This window comes from Mya arenaria, chromosome 9 (assembly GCF_026914265.1).
Source record: "Mya arenaria isolate MELC-2E11 chromosome 9, ASM2691426v1".
NCBI classification, from domain to species: Eukaryota; Metazoa; Mollusca; class Bivalvia; order Myida; family Myidae; genus Mya; species Mya arenaria.
Window position 1 is genome coordinate 39,552,347 of NC_069130.1, and position 16,149 is coordinate 39,568,495.

At 35.4% G+C, this 16,149-nt stretch overlaps 1 protein-coding gene across 1 annotated transcript; it reads left to right on the top strand.

Moving 5' to 3' along the window:
- Nucleotides 1-4,631: 4,631 nt before the first annotated feature.
- Nucleotides 4,632-15,286, top strand: LOC128246461 (uncharacterized). The gene is made up of 2 exons (XM_052964673.1): nt 4,632-5,484; nt 11,906-15,286. The coding sequence occupies exons 1-2, from the start codon at nt 4,797-4,799 to the stop codon at nt 14,977-14,979; spliced, it is 3,762 nt and encodes a 1,253-aa protein (XP_052820633.1). The 5' UTR covers nt 4,632-4,796; the 3' UTR covers nt 14,980-15,286.
- Nucleotides 15,287-16,149: the final 863 nt, after the last annotated feature.

The window sequence follows — 16,149 nt, forward strand, 5'->3', positions numbered from 1 at the left end:
AACTATAAGAATATGTCGAGAAATACATTAGTTATACATGCACTATGTGTAGTCTTAAAGTAGCCTTGAAAAAACACAAGTATAAGAATATGTCGAGAAATACATTAGTTATACATGCACTATGTGTAGTCTTAAAGTAGCCTTGAAAAAACACAAGTATAAGAATATGTCGAGAAATACATTAGTTATACATGCACTATGTGTAGTCTTAAAGTAGCCTTGAAAAAACACAAGTATAAGAATATGTCGAGAAATACATTAGTTATACATGCACTATGTGTAGTCTTAAAGCAGCCTGGAAACACACAACTATAAGTATATGTCGAGAAATATATAAGTTATACATGCACTATGTGTAGTCTTAAAGTAGCCTTGAAAAAACACAAGTATAAGAATATGTCGAGAAATACATTAGTTATACATGCACTATGTGTAGTCTTAAAGTAGCCTTGAAAAAACACAAGTATAAGAATATGTCGAGAAATACATTAGTTATACATGCACTATGTGTAGTCTTAAAGCAGCCTTGGAAAACACACAAGTATAAGAATATGTCGAGAAATACATTAGTTATACATGCACTATGTGTAGTCTTAAAGTAGCCTTGAAAAAACACAAGTATAAGAATATGTCGAGAAATACATTAGTTATACATGCACTATGTGTAGTCTTAAAGCAGCCTGGAAACACACAACTATAAGTATATGTCGAGAAATATATAAGTTATACATGCACTATGTGTAGTCTTAAAGCAGCCTGGAAACACACAACTATAAGAATATGTCGAGAAATACATAAGTTATACATGCACTATGTGTAGTCTTAAAGCAGCCTGGAAACACACAACTATAAGTATATGTCGAGAAATACATTAGTTATACATGCACTTAATGTAGGCTTAAAGTAGCCTTGAAAAAACACAAGTATAAGAATATGTCGAGAAATACATTAGTTATACATGCACTATGTGTAGTCTTAAAGTAGCCTTGAAAAAACACAAGTATAAGAATATGTCGAGAAATACATTAGTTATACATGCACTATGTGTAGTCTTAAAGCAGCCTGGAAACACACAACTATAAGTATATGTCGAGAAATACATTAGTTATACATGCACTATGTGTAGTCTTAAAGCAGCCTGGAAACACACAACTATAAGTATATGTCGAGAAATACATAAGTTATACATGCACTATGTGTAGTCTTAAAGCAGCCTGGAAACACACAACTATAAGTATATGTCGAGAAATACATAAGTTATACATGCACTATGTGTAGTCTTAAAGTAGCCTGGAAACACACAACTATAAGTATATGTCGAGAAATACATTAGTTATACATGCACTATGTGTAGTCTTAAAGCAGCCTGGAAACACACAACTATAAGAATATGTCGAGAAATACATAAGTTATACATGCACTATGTGTAGTCTTAAAGCAGCCTGGAAACACACAACTATAAGAATATGTCGAGAAATACATAAGTTATACATGCACTATGTGTAGTCTTAAAGCAGCCTGGAAACACACAACTATAAGTATATGTCGAGAAATACATTAGTTATACATGCACTATGTGTAGTCTTAAAGCAGCCTTGGAAAAACACAACTATAAGAATATGTCGAGAAATACATAAGTTATACATGCACTATGTGTAGTCTTAAAGCAGCCTGGAAACACACAACTATAAGTATATGTCGAGAAATACATAAGTTATACATGCACTATGTGACGGCTTGAAAGAGCCACCCTGACAGTGGTAGTGGGGCAGCTGTGGCGATGCCATGCCGCGAATGTATATTGTATATTCCTCCTTTGCCATACACCTCGGCATGAGAGAATAAACGCTGTTTGACATGACTTGTCTTGTCTTAACGAAGAGGGTCTGCCGTGAATGTATATTGTATATTCCTCCTTTGCCATACACCTCGGCATGAGGGAATAAACGCTGTTTGACTTGTCTTGTCTTAACGATGAGGATCTACGCCATTGGCACACATTTACCCGAAAAACTAAATAGAACGGCTTAGTGGCGGCAAAATGTGATCTGCGTTTAAGAAGTATACAGATCATAGTGTTTTCAATCTATGTGCAAGTGTATGAAGATAAAGATGTTTGTTTCGTGGATTTCAGAAAACCTTTGACCATAATAACAACCTTCGTCAATGATAAGAAAAACCGCATCCTTACCACATCCCTCTTGATAGATGGTGCAATCAAAACATCTGACACTCTGTCCGAAATGGCGACGGCTCATTTGATATAGCAAGGATTGACTTACAAAATAACTTTGTGGATCATTTGGAGGCTAATTTTAGTCTTTATTTAGCCACCCCCCCCCCCCACCCCCCCCCCAAAAAAAAAATAATAATAATAATAATAATAATAATACTAATAATAATAATTATAATAAATGAATGAAAAATTGAATGTATGAATGAATGAATGAATGAATGAATGAATGAATGAATGAATGAATGAATGAATGAATGAATGAATGAATGAATGAATGAATAAATAAATAAATAAATAAATAAATAAATAAATAAATAAATAAATAAATAAATAAATAAATAAATAAATAAATAAATAAATTGATTAATTAATTAAAAAAGAATCACTTTTACTGATCATAGTTTTAATGGCCCTCTGTGTCTGAAAAATTTAACAAATCGCAGATAATTGGTCTGTGGAAGCATAGCCGGTAAATCCCTTTTTTTAAAACAGCCCTAATTGGCAATAAGTTAATAAACAAAACGCGGGAAATTTGGCACCAGCTGCTGAGACACTTCGGCAATAAACAAGGGATGCATAGCTGTGGATTGGCAAGCCAAACATTCCTTAAACTAGGTCTGGGTGTGGATTACCTTATTAACAGAAACATAAGAACCTTCATAGGTTTAAAAATCGACGTAGCATTTATTTCTGTTAAAGTTGCACTATCACAGATTGACAATTTTGACATGTTTTTATTTTCACTCTCAGTATCAGCTGCCAGCCTAAATGCCTTCAGTTAAGAGAAAACTGCGGTCTGATCTTTTTTCAGCAATCTTATATCACTTGTTTTCAGACATTTTCACACAAATTGGCTCATTCTCAGGCTGTGGGAGTGCAGCTTTAAGGTACAATTAAAAACATTGTCACAATAAAGTGCTTGCCAAATCAGGTGGTCATTTTAATCAGATTTTTTTGGCATATACATCTTTCTTATTTACCAACTGCATTGTTTCATCTCCTAAATAAACATTTTAATGAAGAATAATGATAGGTGTTTTACATCACGTTTCTTTCTTTTATGATAATACACAAATGCGAAAACGTGATAAACATTTTCATGTTCTCATTAGCGGATCCATGGGAAGGGGGGGGGGGGGGCACTCTGTATAGGAGAAAAAGGTTATAAATAACGCCTGAAATGCGATATTTTGGACTAAAATTTTTAAAATTTTCTTGAGGAAGTACCCCCCCCACACCAGCAACACATTGCACCAAATAGATGCAATATATGGATCCGTCCCTGTTTTTTTTCTTCATTTTAACCACAAACAATAGGATTTGTCATTTTATATATACACACATTTAACGGTTTACCATATTTAAAATCAGAATGCATTTTCCACAGCGCGTTTCTGAATCAATAAAATGATAATGCCGATTAAGTAATAAAATACTTAAAATAAGACCCACTGTTTATATGGTAACAATTCATATTTGGAGAGATTATTTGGTATCATAAATTAAAAAATTGGCATCGACTTGAACATTGTTTCTGATGTAATATAAAAAAATATAAAAGTGTCACAATATGCATGTGAAAAAATCGAGTTTTTTTATCACGCTGACAAAGAAAAGTTCAGAACGTTTACTGGTTGTACAATTGCTTTTATTTTAAGAAGTTGTTTTAAATATCATCATGTGTTTTACATAACATTAGAAAAATAAGTTCCAACTTTCATAGTGTTTGCGCAAATGTTTCCACCCGAAATAAATCAGCGGACGGTTTCTGATATTATTATTAACAACATTTTTGACAAAGAACAAAAAACAAATTATTAACTGATTTTTTGTGGGTAAGTTTGCGCATTTTCATATTGAGTATGTAAAAAACTCAGTTGCCGAGTTTGCACAGGACAAATTATTGATCCTTTCTGTCAGTTAGCCTCGCTGTCCAAGAATGCCAATTCAAAAAAAGCTATACAAATATCTTTCATAATTCAAGTTCAAAGATGTTTTGATGCAACGCATTTTATAAACTTTAAATGCAGAAAATCAAAAGGAGAAAAAAAACGCGCCCACAAGAGAATTTTAAATAACCCATCGGTATCCGTTTTTGGAAAGTATCTACCGCGCGCGTTATCACTCAAACGGCACGCGACATTATTCACCGACATTTGTGTGTTTTTATTAAAATGACAGTATTCAAGTTTGTGCCAACTGTTGCAAGAGTGGCCTAGCCTCTTACGATTAGCCTCAAGTGGAACTGAACAGTTGTGAAGAGATGCCCTCAACTTGCCTTATCATTGACGAGATAACTCGACCTGATTTGGTCAAGAACCGGAGTCCATTAGTTGTTGGACGATTTGAGGCAGCAGAATTACTTCTGTTATCTGACAATCATAACAATACTACGCAATTACTTTTTGTGAGATCTTATTCATACATTTTAAATAAAATATGGGTTTTAAACAGCGGGAAAAAAGAAACATTCTTCCAAACTTTCGATTTTGGTGGTTTTGGAATTACATCAAGGTTTTTCATGGTCATGGTCATTGCGTGACTACACATAGGCTATAATATGCTGAAAATTAAAAGGAGCATATCTGTGATACACGTTAAAACAATGTACTGGCTATTGGTGATTTTAACGGCAGTAGGGTGTGCGCCCGTCGTAAAAGACCCCGTGGACATCGTGTTGCATGCAAAGAACAGTGACTTTGTGTCGTATAATGTTGAACAAGCTGAGAACAGTGAAAGTGAATTAAGCACAGAAGATAATTTGGAGAGAATTATTGAGCTGCTAAAAGAGACCACCGGGAATTATGAGACTGTTGAAGATTCAAACCATGAAAGACAGAAGAATGGTGGTTATACCATATATGGTGAATTGTTGGATATTTTTGAAAACTACCAGGTAATAAAAGAAAAAGAACAAAACGAGGCATTTGACAGTGCAGAAGTACAAGCTATCAATGACGAACTGCTCGATATATTAGGTGAAATAACAACAGATTCCAAAGCAGATGTTTTGGACGCATTGTATGACTTTATAGACGACAATATTGGAAACATTCTGCAAGAGTTAATTACAAAACTGGAAAACGAGGCCATTGAAAGTCCGAAACCAACCAAACCTTCTTGGGATGTTAAAGGCTGGACAAACCAGCACGTATCTGACGCTATATCCGCGCATTATGATATCATAAAAGGGGACAATCGCCCGATCCCTTCCGAAGATGATAGCAGGAATCGGCGGATAGAACATGGTAATGCAAGTTCATCATCGAACATGATTGGCTATTCCGTTTGTTTATGCTTACATATGCTTTGGCCATAAGCTTACATTGCAATTGGGCTCGCCGAATGGGTATAACCCGATGGCGAGGGTAAATAAGCTCTCACACACCCTAACATTGCAATTGTTTGTAAAATCGTCAACATGCAAAATGTTTGCCCAAAAATGATTGGCTAGTCCGTTAGAATAAGCTAACATATTCTTTGGTCATTAGCATTGAATTTGTTTGTAAATTCGTCAACATACAAAAGGTTTGCCCAAAAATGATTGGCTAGTCCGTTTGATTATGTTTACATGTTCTTTGGTCATTAGAATTAAAATGTTTGTAAATTCATCAACATATAAAAAGATTGTTCGAAAATGATTGGCTATTCCGTTTGTATAAGCTTACATATTCTTAGGTCATTAGCATTGAATTTGTTTGTACATTCGTCAACATACAAAAAGGATTGCGTTGTATGCAACATCTTGCATCTTGATTCCTTTCCATTTCATTAATGTTGTTTCTTTCAAACGAAAATCATACTGTTTCTCTTCAAAAACATATAATCTCTAATAGCAAAATTAAGACCGATTCGTCGCATATGCCATAAACGTTTTGAATACTAAAATCTAAAAAAAAACGCCTTTAAAATTTCAAAGGCAACAATGCATACCTTCAATGCAATTCTGTTGTATACCAATCTTGTTTTGTAGTCAGAGGGAATTGATTTGAGAAAAGAAAAAAAAAACACGTTAAAACTTCTTTCGAAATGTTTTACCAGTTCGTTAACAACTGGTAAAATATTTTTGTACGTAACTCAGATGCAAGCCTTCATAAAACAATGGGAAAAAGGGCCTGGACACTCTCAGTCCTGTGTGCAGTAGAGGCTAACAGTCGAGTACATGAGCTGTAAACGTTGGCACACTGTTTTATCTTGTAACCCATACAAATTCGGAACATCTCGGCCATTTTCCAACATCTCGGCCATTTGGAAGGCCATTTTCCAACATCTCGGCCATTTTCCATCAAAACCCTCGGATGTATATAGACGGTTTACAATTTCAGAAATCTTTATATTAAACTACGCTGCAAGTAGATCGCGTAGTAATTTCAATTAAGCAGTTAAAATGAACGACTTTACTTTTGGGAATTTTAATTATCTATGCAATGATTCAATTCTCTTTCAATCAATTTAAACTGTATTATACAAAATAAACGTTAAAATCCTACAATTAAATTATACAATTATTAAAAAAATCTTCTTTTAATGTTGTACCGGCATACAACCATTCGGAATTCCTCGGCCATTTTTATCGAAAACAACCTCGAATGTATTTGGATGGTTTACATACTCAGAAATTGGTATGTTTAAGTCCGCTGCAAGTAGATCGCGTAGTAATTTAATTTTGCAGTTAAAGGTTATGACTTAACTCTTGGTTATCTTAATTATGTTTGCAATAATACACTTTACTGGCAATCAATTCAAACTTAGATCAACAAATATAAGCTTAACTAATACATTTAATTTATGATATAATTCAAAATTTTACGAACTACTTCTACTGATGTAGCTGCATTGTTTTCGATAAAAAAATGGCCGAGGAGTTCCGAATGGGCATACATCCGGGGTTGTTTTCGATGGAAAATGGCCGAGGTGTTCCGAATGAACCCATACACTTCAAGCGGGAAACCAAATCGCAAACGTTCGCCTTAAACACCTTTACTGATCGCAGTGCTGTAGTGATCTTTCAGAATGTCACTTTGTAACGATCTCAAGGACTTGCTCAAAGTGACCATATGCTGCAGAGTTTCTAATATCTCTCCAAATGTTTGTGAAGATCTTTAAGTATTATCACTGGTGAGATAATAACGCATGAAGGTGATTCCTGGGGTAAAGGTGGGTCGGGGGCAACCGGTGTATTGTGGACCTTGATCGATATGTAGAACTGTCTGGCGAAAATGGAGAACACTCCTAATGATGTTATACTTTTTAAACTCTGCACATGATCACTTCATTAAAGATGCACTCTTACTCCCAAATCAGACCAACCACAATTAATATGATTGTTTCAATATTCCAAAAAGGAATAATAAATGTTAAAAATAATGGTTACCGAGTTTAATTTGAAAGAAATGCGCATAAAACACGGAATTTCTACCTTTTGAAACTATAGTACTTAGACCACAGTAAATCTTTTAGCATTCACCAATCATTTAATATTTTTGCGTTTTCTGCTTTTTAAATACCCGGTTACAATCGTGTAAACAGTAATTAATAGTATTCATAAATACATAAGTTAATAAGTAGTTAAAGGTTAATCTTTCAAAATTGATGTTTGTTAAACATTTGTTTGTATTGATTTTAAGACTGTCAGGTTAAAAGAAATTTCACCCAGGATAGTCTGGTAATATGGAGACGTATCAATAAAGCATTCTTAGTTATTTCCTAAATAAAGTCGATTTCTTCAAATTTTCAAAGCCAAAAATTTGTATTTTAACATTGAAGTATATATTCCAATGTAAGGTCATTGAAAATAACGTATTTTGGCAATTGTTAAGTTGTGTTTTTATTTCATATGACTTAAATTAGGAAAGTGGCTTAAAGTGTTCAGATGTAATACATACATTTTGAGTGATAAACCCTTATCTACTTACTAAATAATGCATTTATGCAAAATATTAACAGTGTTATAACCGTAACTATTAAATGACTGATGGGTCCTGAAAGATTTACAGTGATCAACTATCGTCTCATAAGGTAGAACTACCGTGTTTTCTGCACCTTTCTTTCAAATTATACGCAGTACCCTTGAGTTCGATATTTATTCCTCTGTTTCGGTAAATTAAAACAATTTGATTTAATTGTGGTACATCTTATTTGGGTGTATGAGTGCATCTTTAAGTTATGAAATGACTTAAGATGTTTTATGAATACCCAGCTTGTGGGGTTTTTCCGTCAGGTAGCATATGAAGCGATCACCATAACAGCCGTTCTAATTCTCATGCTTATTTTCAATTGAAAAAAAAAGCCTAACGTAATCTGATAAAGCCCCGACACTTATGTGCAAGAAAAATTTCTATGCTCATGTATGTTTTGTTGCAATAAATAAGTTAAAAAAATGTTCCCCTTCGATAATTGTGGCGAATGTTAACTAAATGGTTAACAAACAATTTTGGAGGAACAGAACAGAACAGAACATACAGTTTATTCGACTTTTACAAGAGTACATCATCGCAATACATATAGTTATATAATTATGTAGGTGGTTAAACCAAAATAAAATTACCATGAAGGCTCTTGTACAGCAAAGGAACTGTCAGGAAATTAAAATACCGCATTCAAATAATGTTAAAGCAGAAACCGTTGCAAAAATATGTGTTTTTGAAAGTTAAACGTCCTAAATAGTATCAAATTCTCGCTTCCCACATTTGTAAACAACAGACTGGCAGAAGGTTTTCCTTCAATAACTTTTTTATTCCTCAACCTAGACGCATGAAATAAAAAGCCGAGTGAGGCATGGTAATTGTAGAGCCGAATGCGCGTCATGATATTTTTGAAATATATACTTTATACCACTTACCAGGCGAAAACAGGTTCCAAAAATCCTATTTCGTCATGGTTTCGTCGCCATCTTGCATATCAAGCTCCAAAACCTCACTTAAACCCTTGCAGATTCGGAATACGTGTACCCCCCTGATAGGACTCATTTGCTTCGTACATATGCCTTGATACATTCACTTTCGTTTTGAGCTATACATAGTTGTAGCTGTACTATTTTTACAATTCGGAACTCATCGAGCATTTTCTATGAAAACAACCTCGGATGTATGCCGGTACATTTGCAGAAGTAATTCGTAAAATTTTGAATTATATCGTTTATCAAAGGAAGTGTTTTAGCTTGTATTTATTGATCTCAGTTTAAATTGATTGCCAGTAAAGTGTATTGCAAACATAATTACGATTCCCAAGAGTTAAGTCATTAAGTTTAACTGCTAAATTAAAATTATAATGAACTACGCGATCTACTTGCAGCGTAGTTCAAGTGTACCGATTTCGAACATTGTAAACCGTCCATATACATCAGATTGTTTTCGTAGGAAACGGCCGAGTAGTTCCAAATGATTTTTTACAGTCTGTTTCAAAGTACTGTATACATACCATTGACATTGCAAAGACTGTGGCCTGTTTCAATAAATTTAATACTTTAGTAGTCGTAAAGTGAAAACATCTTAGTGAAAAATCAGAGTTTTATTTCGGCCCTTTTGGGGACATTAATATCCCCATTTCAAATGGCACCACAGCCATTCCCTTTTCAGAAGAAAAAAACACTGGTTATAGGTTCGACATTATTAAATTTCTCTGTAATAATAAAATGGGAGAAACAACGGCGGAAAGCCCAGGAGCCAACAAATTTGCGATGACTCTGTGAAAGGTTGGAAGGTCAAACCCCAACAAACACTAAATGAGTGACATAAAAAGTTCGAATCAACACAGACATAATCCATAACAAACTTAATTTAAGCCAATTGCAAACCTGAAAACACAGTCCAGGATATGAAATGTTTTCTTTGGTGTTCATATATATTTAAGATGTTTGAAGCTACCACAAACATGAATTTGCGGATGTTCCCCATACTTTAAAAACTGTCTGTGAACATCTTTTTTGTCAATAATAATAGTCTTTGTGTTTGGTAGAAATGGGCAAAAGGCAGGATTTTCTTTATAGATTTTTCAAAAAACAATTAGCCCATTTATGTCAATATTGTCAACAACAAAACAAAAAACACAACAAGTTGAATTTCGGCCCGCGGCAAAAATAAATCGATTCCGCGTTTGCTGATGTACACTATCTAAGTGCCGTTCCATCGAGAAAGCAATAGATCTATGCGCAATATATACCACTATATATATTTTATAAGACATTCTCACATTATATTGCTGTTAAATGTGTTAGTTTTGTGTATACCATATGTATTGTTGGTATAGTTACCAGTTATCCATATGCATTACTTATTGGTCACATGCATCACATGTATGCTATTTTTTTCATTCTGTGTTAATAAAGATGAGCTGTTTATGCTTAAGTTAAATAAACATTCTGTTCTGTTCTGTTCTATATACATGACAGATACTGTATATAGATGTCTGTCTGACCCGAATCCAGTGCTAAAGAGTTTATAATTCAGATGTCAGCAAAATTGTATGACTCTTACATTTTATTACGTCTTTATAACCAGACATTTGGCCCAGACTTGTTCGAAGTAGTAATTAGGTCAACGTTGGTCAGCGTTCAACTTACATGTAGTTTTATTATATATGTTCTCGTTTCATTTGTTTAAACATGTATTTCAATTTCACGTATAGCAAGAAAGCTGTTATAGCTTTTCTAAGTTTATCTACATAAATAATGCATATAATGTTGTCATCATAAAGTAGGCCGTCCTAAAGTGTGGTTCCTTAAACACAAACAAAGACAAAAGTTCATTCATGTTCTTATCTTTCCAACAGCTATATCATTCAGATAATTATCACACTTAAGGACCAGATGTTCTTGAAGCTTAGGTCAAATTATAGTAAATAGACAATTACAGCATCTGATGGTAGCAAGAAGTAATAAATTAACTTAACACTAGCGCCCCCCCCCCCCCCCCCCAGAAAAAAAATCGTCTTTTCGTTTGCTTTTTTTCAAAATATAGGAGAAGAAAAGTAATAACATACGCCGAAAATGCACCATTTCGGACTAGAAATTGATAAAATATTCTTGTGTATTCTTGTGCATTCTTTTGAGGGAACTCCCCCCCTGCCAACACTTTAAACCAAATTAATTTCGTTTCTGAGGGAGGGGCGAAAGCCAAAAGGGAGCGCCCCAAAGTTACGCTCTCTCTAACGTCGAATCCTTGATCCGCATCTGATTAATACTGTAAACAAGTGAAATTCTCTAGATGCATACCGGTGATCTCTTATGAAAATTCAGCCAACTTTGTTGTTTTTGTTTTGTTGAAAAGCATTTTTACACGTATTTATGCAATGTTGTATAAAAGCGCCATTAGATAACGTTGCTTTCAAACTTAAAAATAATAATATTTGATAATAACGTCACGCGATTTGAATCATCATCACGTGATTTGCGTGATTACGACAAAGGGAAGTAATTGTTGCATAAAGCTCGAATAAATTAGTGTATGTATAGAAAACGCCGAACGTCATAATATACATCAAAATAAATGGGACCAAGTAAAACATTCAATTGTGGCTTATCTACTTCATAGAATTATATATATTTGTTGAACACTGTTTTCGGTATTGATAAACAATGTAAAAACAACCATGTCAGATGAAACGTAAGACTATCTGTTCATGTATGAGATTATTTATTTTGTTAAAATGTAAATGCTTTTAACTTTCTAGATGCAGCCAAAGAAGCGCCACTCATGGACGTGAAGGTCAACGTGAAAACCGATGACTTTACTTCGCAAAACTACAATCTTAAAGTGTTATACGAAAAGCACGGCGGTGTCTGCACGCTTATCAGGGGATACAGCAATAATCCAATATACGTCATTTCTAAGTGCCCCCTTGGAACACCTCATTCTGTTGTCCGCGAACTGTGTGAAAGCGCTGCTCCTCTACCCATCCAGATTGACTCTAACAATGCAATTGACATCACAAAGACACCAGTACAAGATGTCGAAGGTTTTGTGTACCGTAACCTGTATTGCGCGCAGTGCAACAGTGTAAATGACATGCAGGCGTGGATAACTAAAGTCGATTGTGAAAACCAACACTCGTTGTCAATATCGGATGGAACAAATAAAGTTACGGTTTTAGAGCATGTTAAAGATTCTACAGAAGTATGTCATAGACGCTTAACACCAGCTATAAAGAAAATGATACATGAATGTGGACAGTTGGACGTTGTTACCTCTCTCAATCAGTGGTATCATCAGCCCCGAGTAAGTGATGGGGCAAAATCGGATGTGTCACCTTTTCCATTGTCATTTTCCATATTGATGAACTTCGGTTTTGACGGAAAAACTCACATTCTGTTCTCAACAACAAGTTCACAGTCTCAGACATATTCATACCAGTGTGGCCAAAATGAAAAGTACGATCCGCTACATGACAAATGCAGACCGATTGTGTGTAGTCAAGGATATAAACTAGTCGATGGTACTTGTCAGAAAATGATGAATTATGAAGTTGATACGAATCCAGATGATTTATCAGGCCTGGTAGACATCGATGAACCAGTTCAAGTAACGCTTACAATAAGAAACATAACGTTTGGTGATCTAATAATGCTAAATATGACTGGCATTGAAGACATACTCTGTGCAACACTAGCAAGTCAATTCAACATCAGTCTTGAACGAATACAGAACCTTACTGTTAGTTTATTAAATTCCTCAGATTTGGGTAATAGGACTGGAAACAGCATTATTGAAATCAGTCGCTTTACAACACCGCTGCCAGTAAAAATGTTAATGAAACATTATCCCAGTAAAAAGGTTGACAATATTAAAACGATAACAAAAACCGTTTACCATGGCAGGCCTCCGTCAAATAAATATAATCAGAGTCAACCGTTTGTTGTGTACGCCAGTGAAAATGCCTCTGAAGACACTTCTGGTGAATCAAATGAAGGCAAAAAAATTAAATTTAAAGTTTTAAAAAATGAAGTACCGAAAAAGGAAAATTATGAACACAATAATGATGATGACAGTGATGAAAATAAAGACGACAATGCTCCAGAGACAACGGTTAAATGGAACTCGCCCATTGGGCGTTCTTTAAAGATTGGTTTTATTCTTAAACCAGCTCACACAAGCAAAGATGCAGTGGAAAAATCAGTGATTACTGTCGTACAAAATATGAATGATCTCTTGCAAAGCAACTCCTTTATGCTTACAATAAACGGGACGGATTATCAAGTTGGGGACTTTGAAAATGCTCCTATCGACCTATTTTGCCAAAAAGGATCCCATCCATTTATTACAGATACAGATTTTTATCTTAAAACAGTTTATGACCCGAGGGTTGACCAGAATGTCACTGTTATAAAAGTCAACGCGACAGGGAAGACATATTACCCAGGAGAGTATGATTTGACTCTTAACATCGATGGGAGTGTTGGGGTTTTAGAAGAGACGATTGTCACCAGTTTTGCTTTTGTGTGCGACATGCCTAAAATTGTTGATGATATATGTGGAAGAATCGCTCTAAACAGGAATGAGTACGAACTCTTTAAAAATATGTCGATCAAGTTTGCTGAACATTTGTATGACACAACCCAATACGAGTATGACAATGAGACATCAGGCACTGTTACGATATGTTCACCTGATTGGCTTAGAACAGAGGCAGTTCATGAGGAAAATACAGTCACAATGGCTTGCGGTGATGGATTGATAAAACTAGTTATTGCAGAGAGTTATCTTACTTTCATATTAGGAGTGATCTCCCTAGTCTGCATGTTGTCGGTCTTAGTCACATACAGCATCTTTGAAAAGTTGAGAAATCTACCAGGAATTAATACAATGAACTTGACACTATCACTCTTTCTTGGGGAACTATTGTTCATTGTATCAGGCTGGATAAAGCCACACCAAGAATGGCTCTGCTCAGTATTTGGGGTTATTCTTCACTTCTTCTTCTTGGCCTCATTCTTTTGGATGAATGTCATGTCGTACGACGTTTTCAAAACATTTGCACACAAGTCCATTCTGCGGAGAATAAGAAACAAGAAGAAATACGTGCCAAGGTACTCTCTCTATGCCTGGGGAACACCGTTGGCCATTGTGTCTCTCTGTTGTTTGTTTGACTTCGGTGATATAGTAGATGGCATTGACATCGGTTATGGCGGGAGTGGAATTAAACTACCAGATAGTTCTGACCTATTTAATGGTGATAGCGGCGACCTAAATTCAACCTTGACCAATCCCGATAAGCATGGCTACAATATTGGTTGTTGGATTCAAAGCCCAGTTGCCTCCATGGCTGCTTTTGGTGGTCCTATGCTGCTTGTCCTTATAGGGAACACCTTTATGTTCTCGCGAACTATTCTCAGCATTCGGGCATGCACTAAGGCCACAAAAACGAGCATCCGTAAAACTTCTTTGCATCAGATGTCCGGTAAACAAGACGTTATGTTGTATATACGTATGTCCACAGTCATGGGATTTACTTGGATCTTTGGTTTGGCTTCATCGTTTGTGAGCGCATTTGCAGGGCCGGCATCGGAGGCTATATGCATTGTTCTACATTTATTGGGTATTCTTTTTATTGTGTTTAACTGTTCTCAAGGCATCTTTATTTTCTTCGCGTTCGTGTGCAACAGGCGTGTTCTAGCGTTGTACAAAGCCTTGTTTAAAAAGCGACAGGGTCGAGATGACAGGTCTGTATCTGTCTCATCGAGTCGAAACACATTGACTACAAACGTTAGTCAGACTTCGTTTGAACCGGCTACGATAACACATTTATAAGTAGCTAGCTCCAAGTGTTGCAATATAACGGTGGTAGGGGAGAGCACTCTTGTGTAATTCAATGTGTTCAAACACGAGCTTGTGTTACGTGTTTATAACTACACAAGGTCATGGATGTTTCAGTTATGAAATCCGTGTGTAAGTCTTCATATACTAGTAGTACGAGTAATCGAATTTTACAAATATATTACTTAGAACAAACCTACAATTTAGTGGTCGATTAACAAAGATAAATTGGACTTCCGAGGGCCATACAAAAATACGTCGACTTTCTTTACAATTTATGAAGATATGACGTCTTGTCATAATATTTAAAGTAAGGTATTTTTGGGAGAAATTGCAAGAAAGAAAACGACGAGGTGAACTAATTTTTGTGTGTTTTTATTAGGAAAATTCTAAAACGGAACGCGGCTGTATGTAAATGTTTTAGTGATAAAAACTAAATGCATGCGAATAATGCTATCTAACTGGGTGACTGAATGCACTTTATATATGTATAATTCATGGTCAAGTACAGGAAATGCATGGAGAGGCAAGTGTTGCAAGTTCAACCTGGAACTTATTTGTTTCTTTGCATGTCTCATTTTAATGCATCTTATAAAATAGATGTGATGGGTCAAGGTCGCTAATTTGGGTTGGTCAACCAAACGATTTTCCGGCAATTTAAGCCTTCTTAAAGCGACACACCCCACCTCAAATTCGATGAATTACACATGCTTGTTTGTTGGTTCTGATCTAGATTTGCCCACTGGTACTTTTATATATTATCAATTATTAGAAATCGGATGAATACAGTTGGTTCACTACGTCATATCAAGTGGTTCACTTAGTCCTGGTTAACTTTGGAAGTGGTTCACTTAGTCCTGGTTCACTTTGGAAGTGATTCACTTAGTCCTGGTTCACTTTGGAGGTGGTTCACTTAGTCCTGGTTAACTTTGTAAGTGGTTCACTTAGGCATGGTTCACTTTGGAAGTGGTTCACTTAGTCCTGGTTAACTTTGGAAGTGGTTCGCTTAGTCCTGGTTAACTTTGGAAGTGGTTCACTTAGTCCGGGTTCACTTTGGACGTGGTTCACTTAGTCCGAGTTTACTTTGGAAGTGGTTCTCTTAGATTGGGTTCATTTTGGAAGTGGTTCACTTAGTCCGGGTTCACTTTGGAAGTGGTTCACTTA

Excerpts from the sequence above, each read along its gene's own strand:
- LOC128246461 (XM_052964673.1), top strand. The coding sequence starts at position 4,797 with ATGCTGAAAATTAAAAGGAGCATATCTGTGATACACGTTAAAACAATG. Across the intron at positions 5,485-11,905 it reads GAATCGGCGGATAGAACATG|ATGCAGCCAAAGAAGCGCCA; the intron begins GTAATGCAAGTT and ends TTAACTTTCTAG.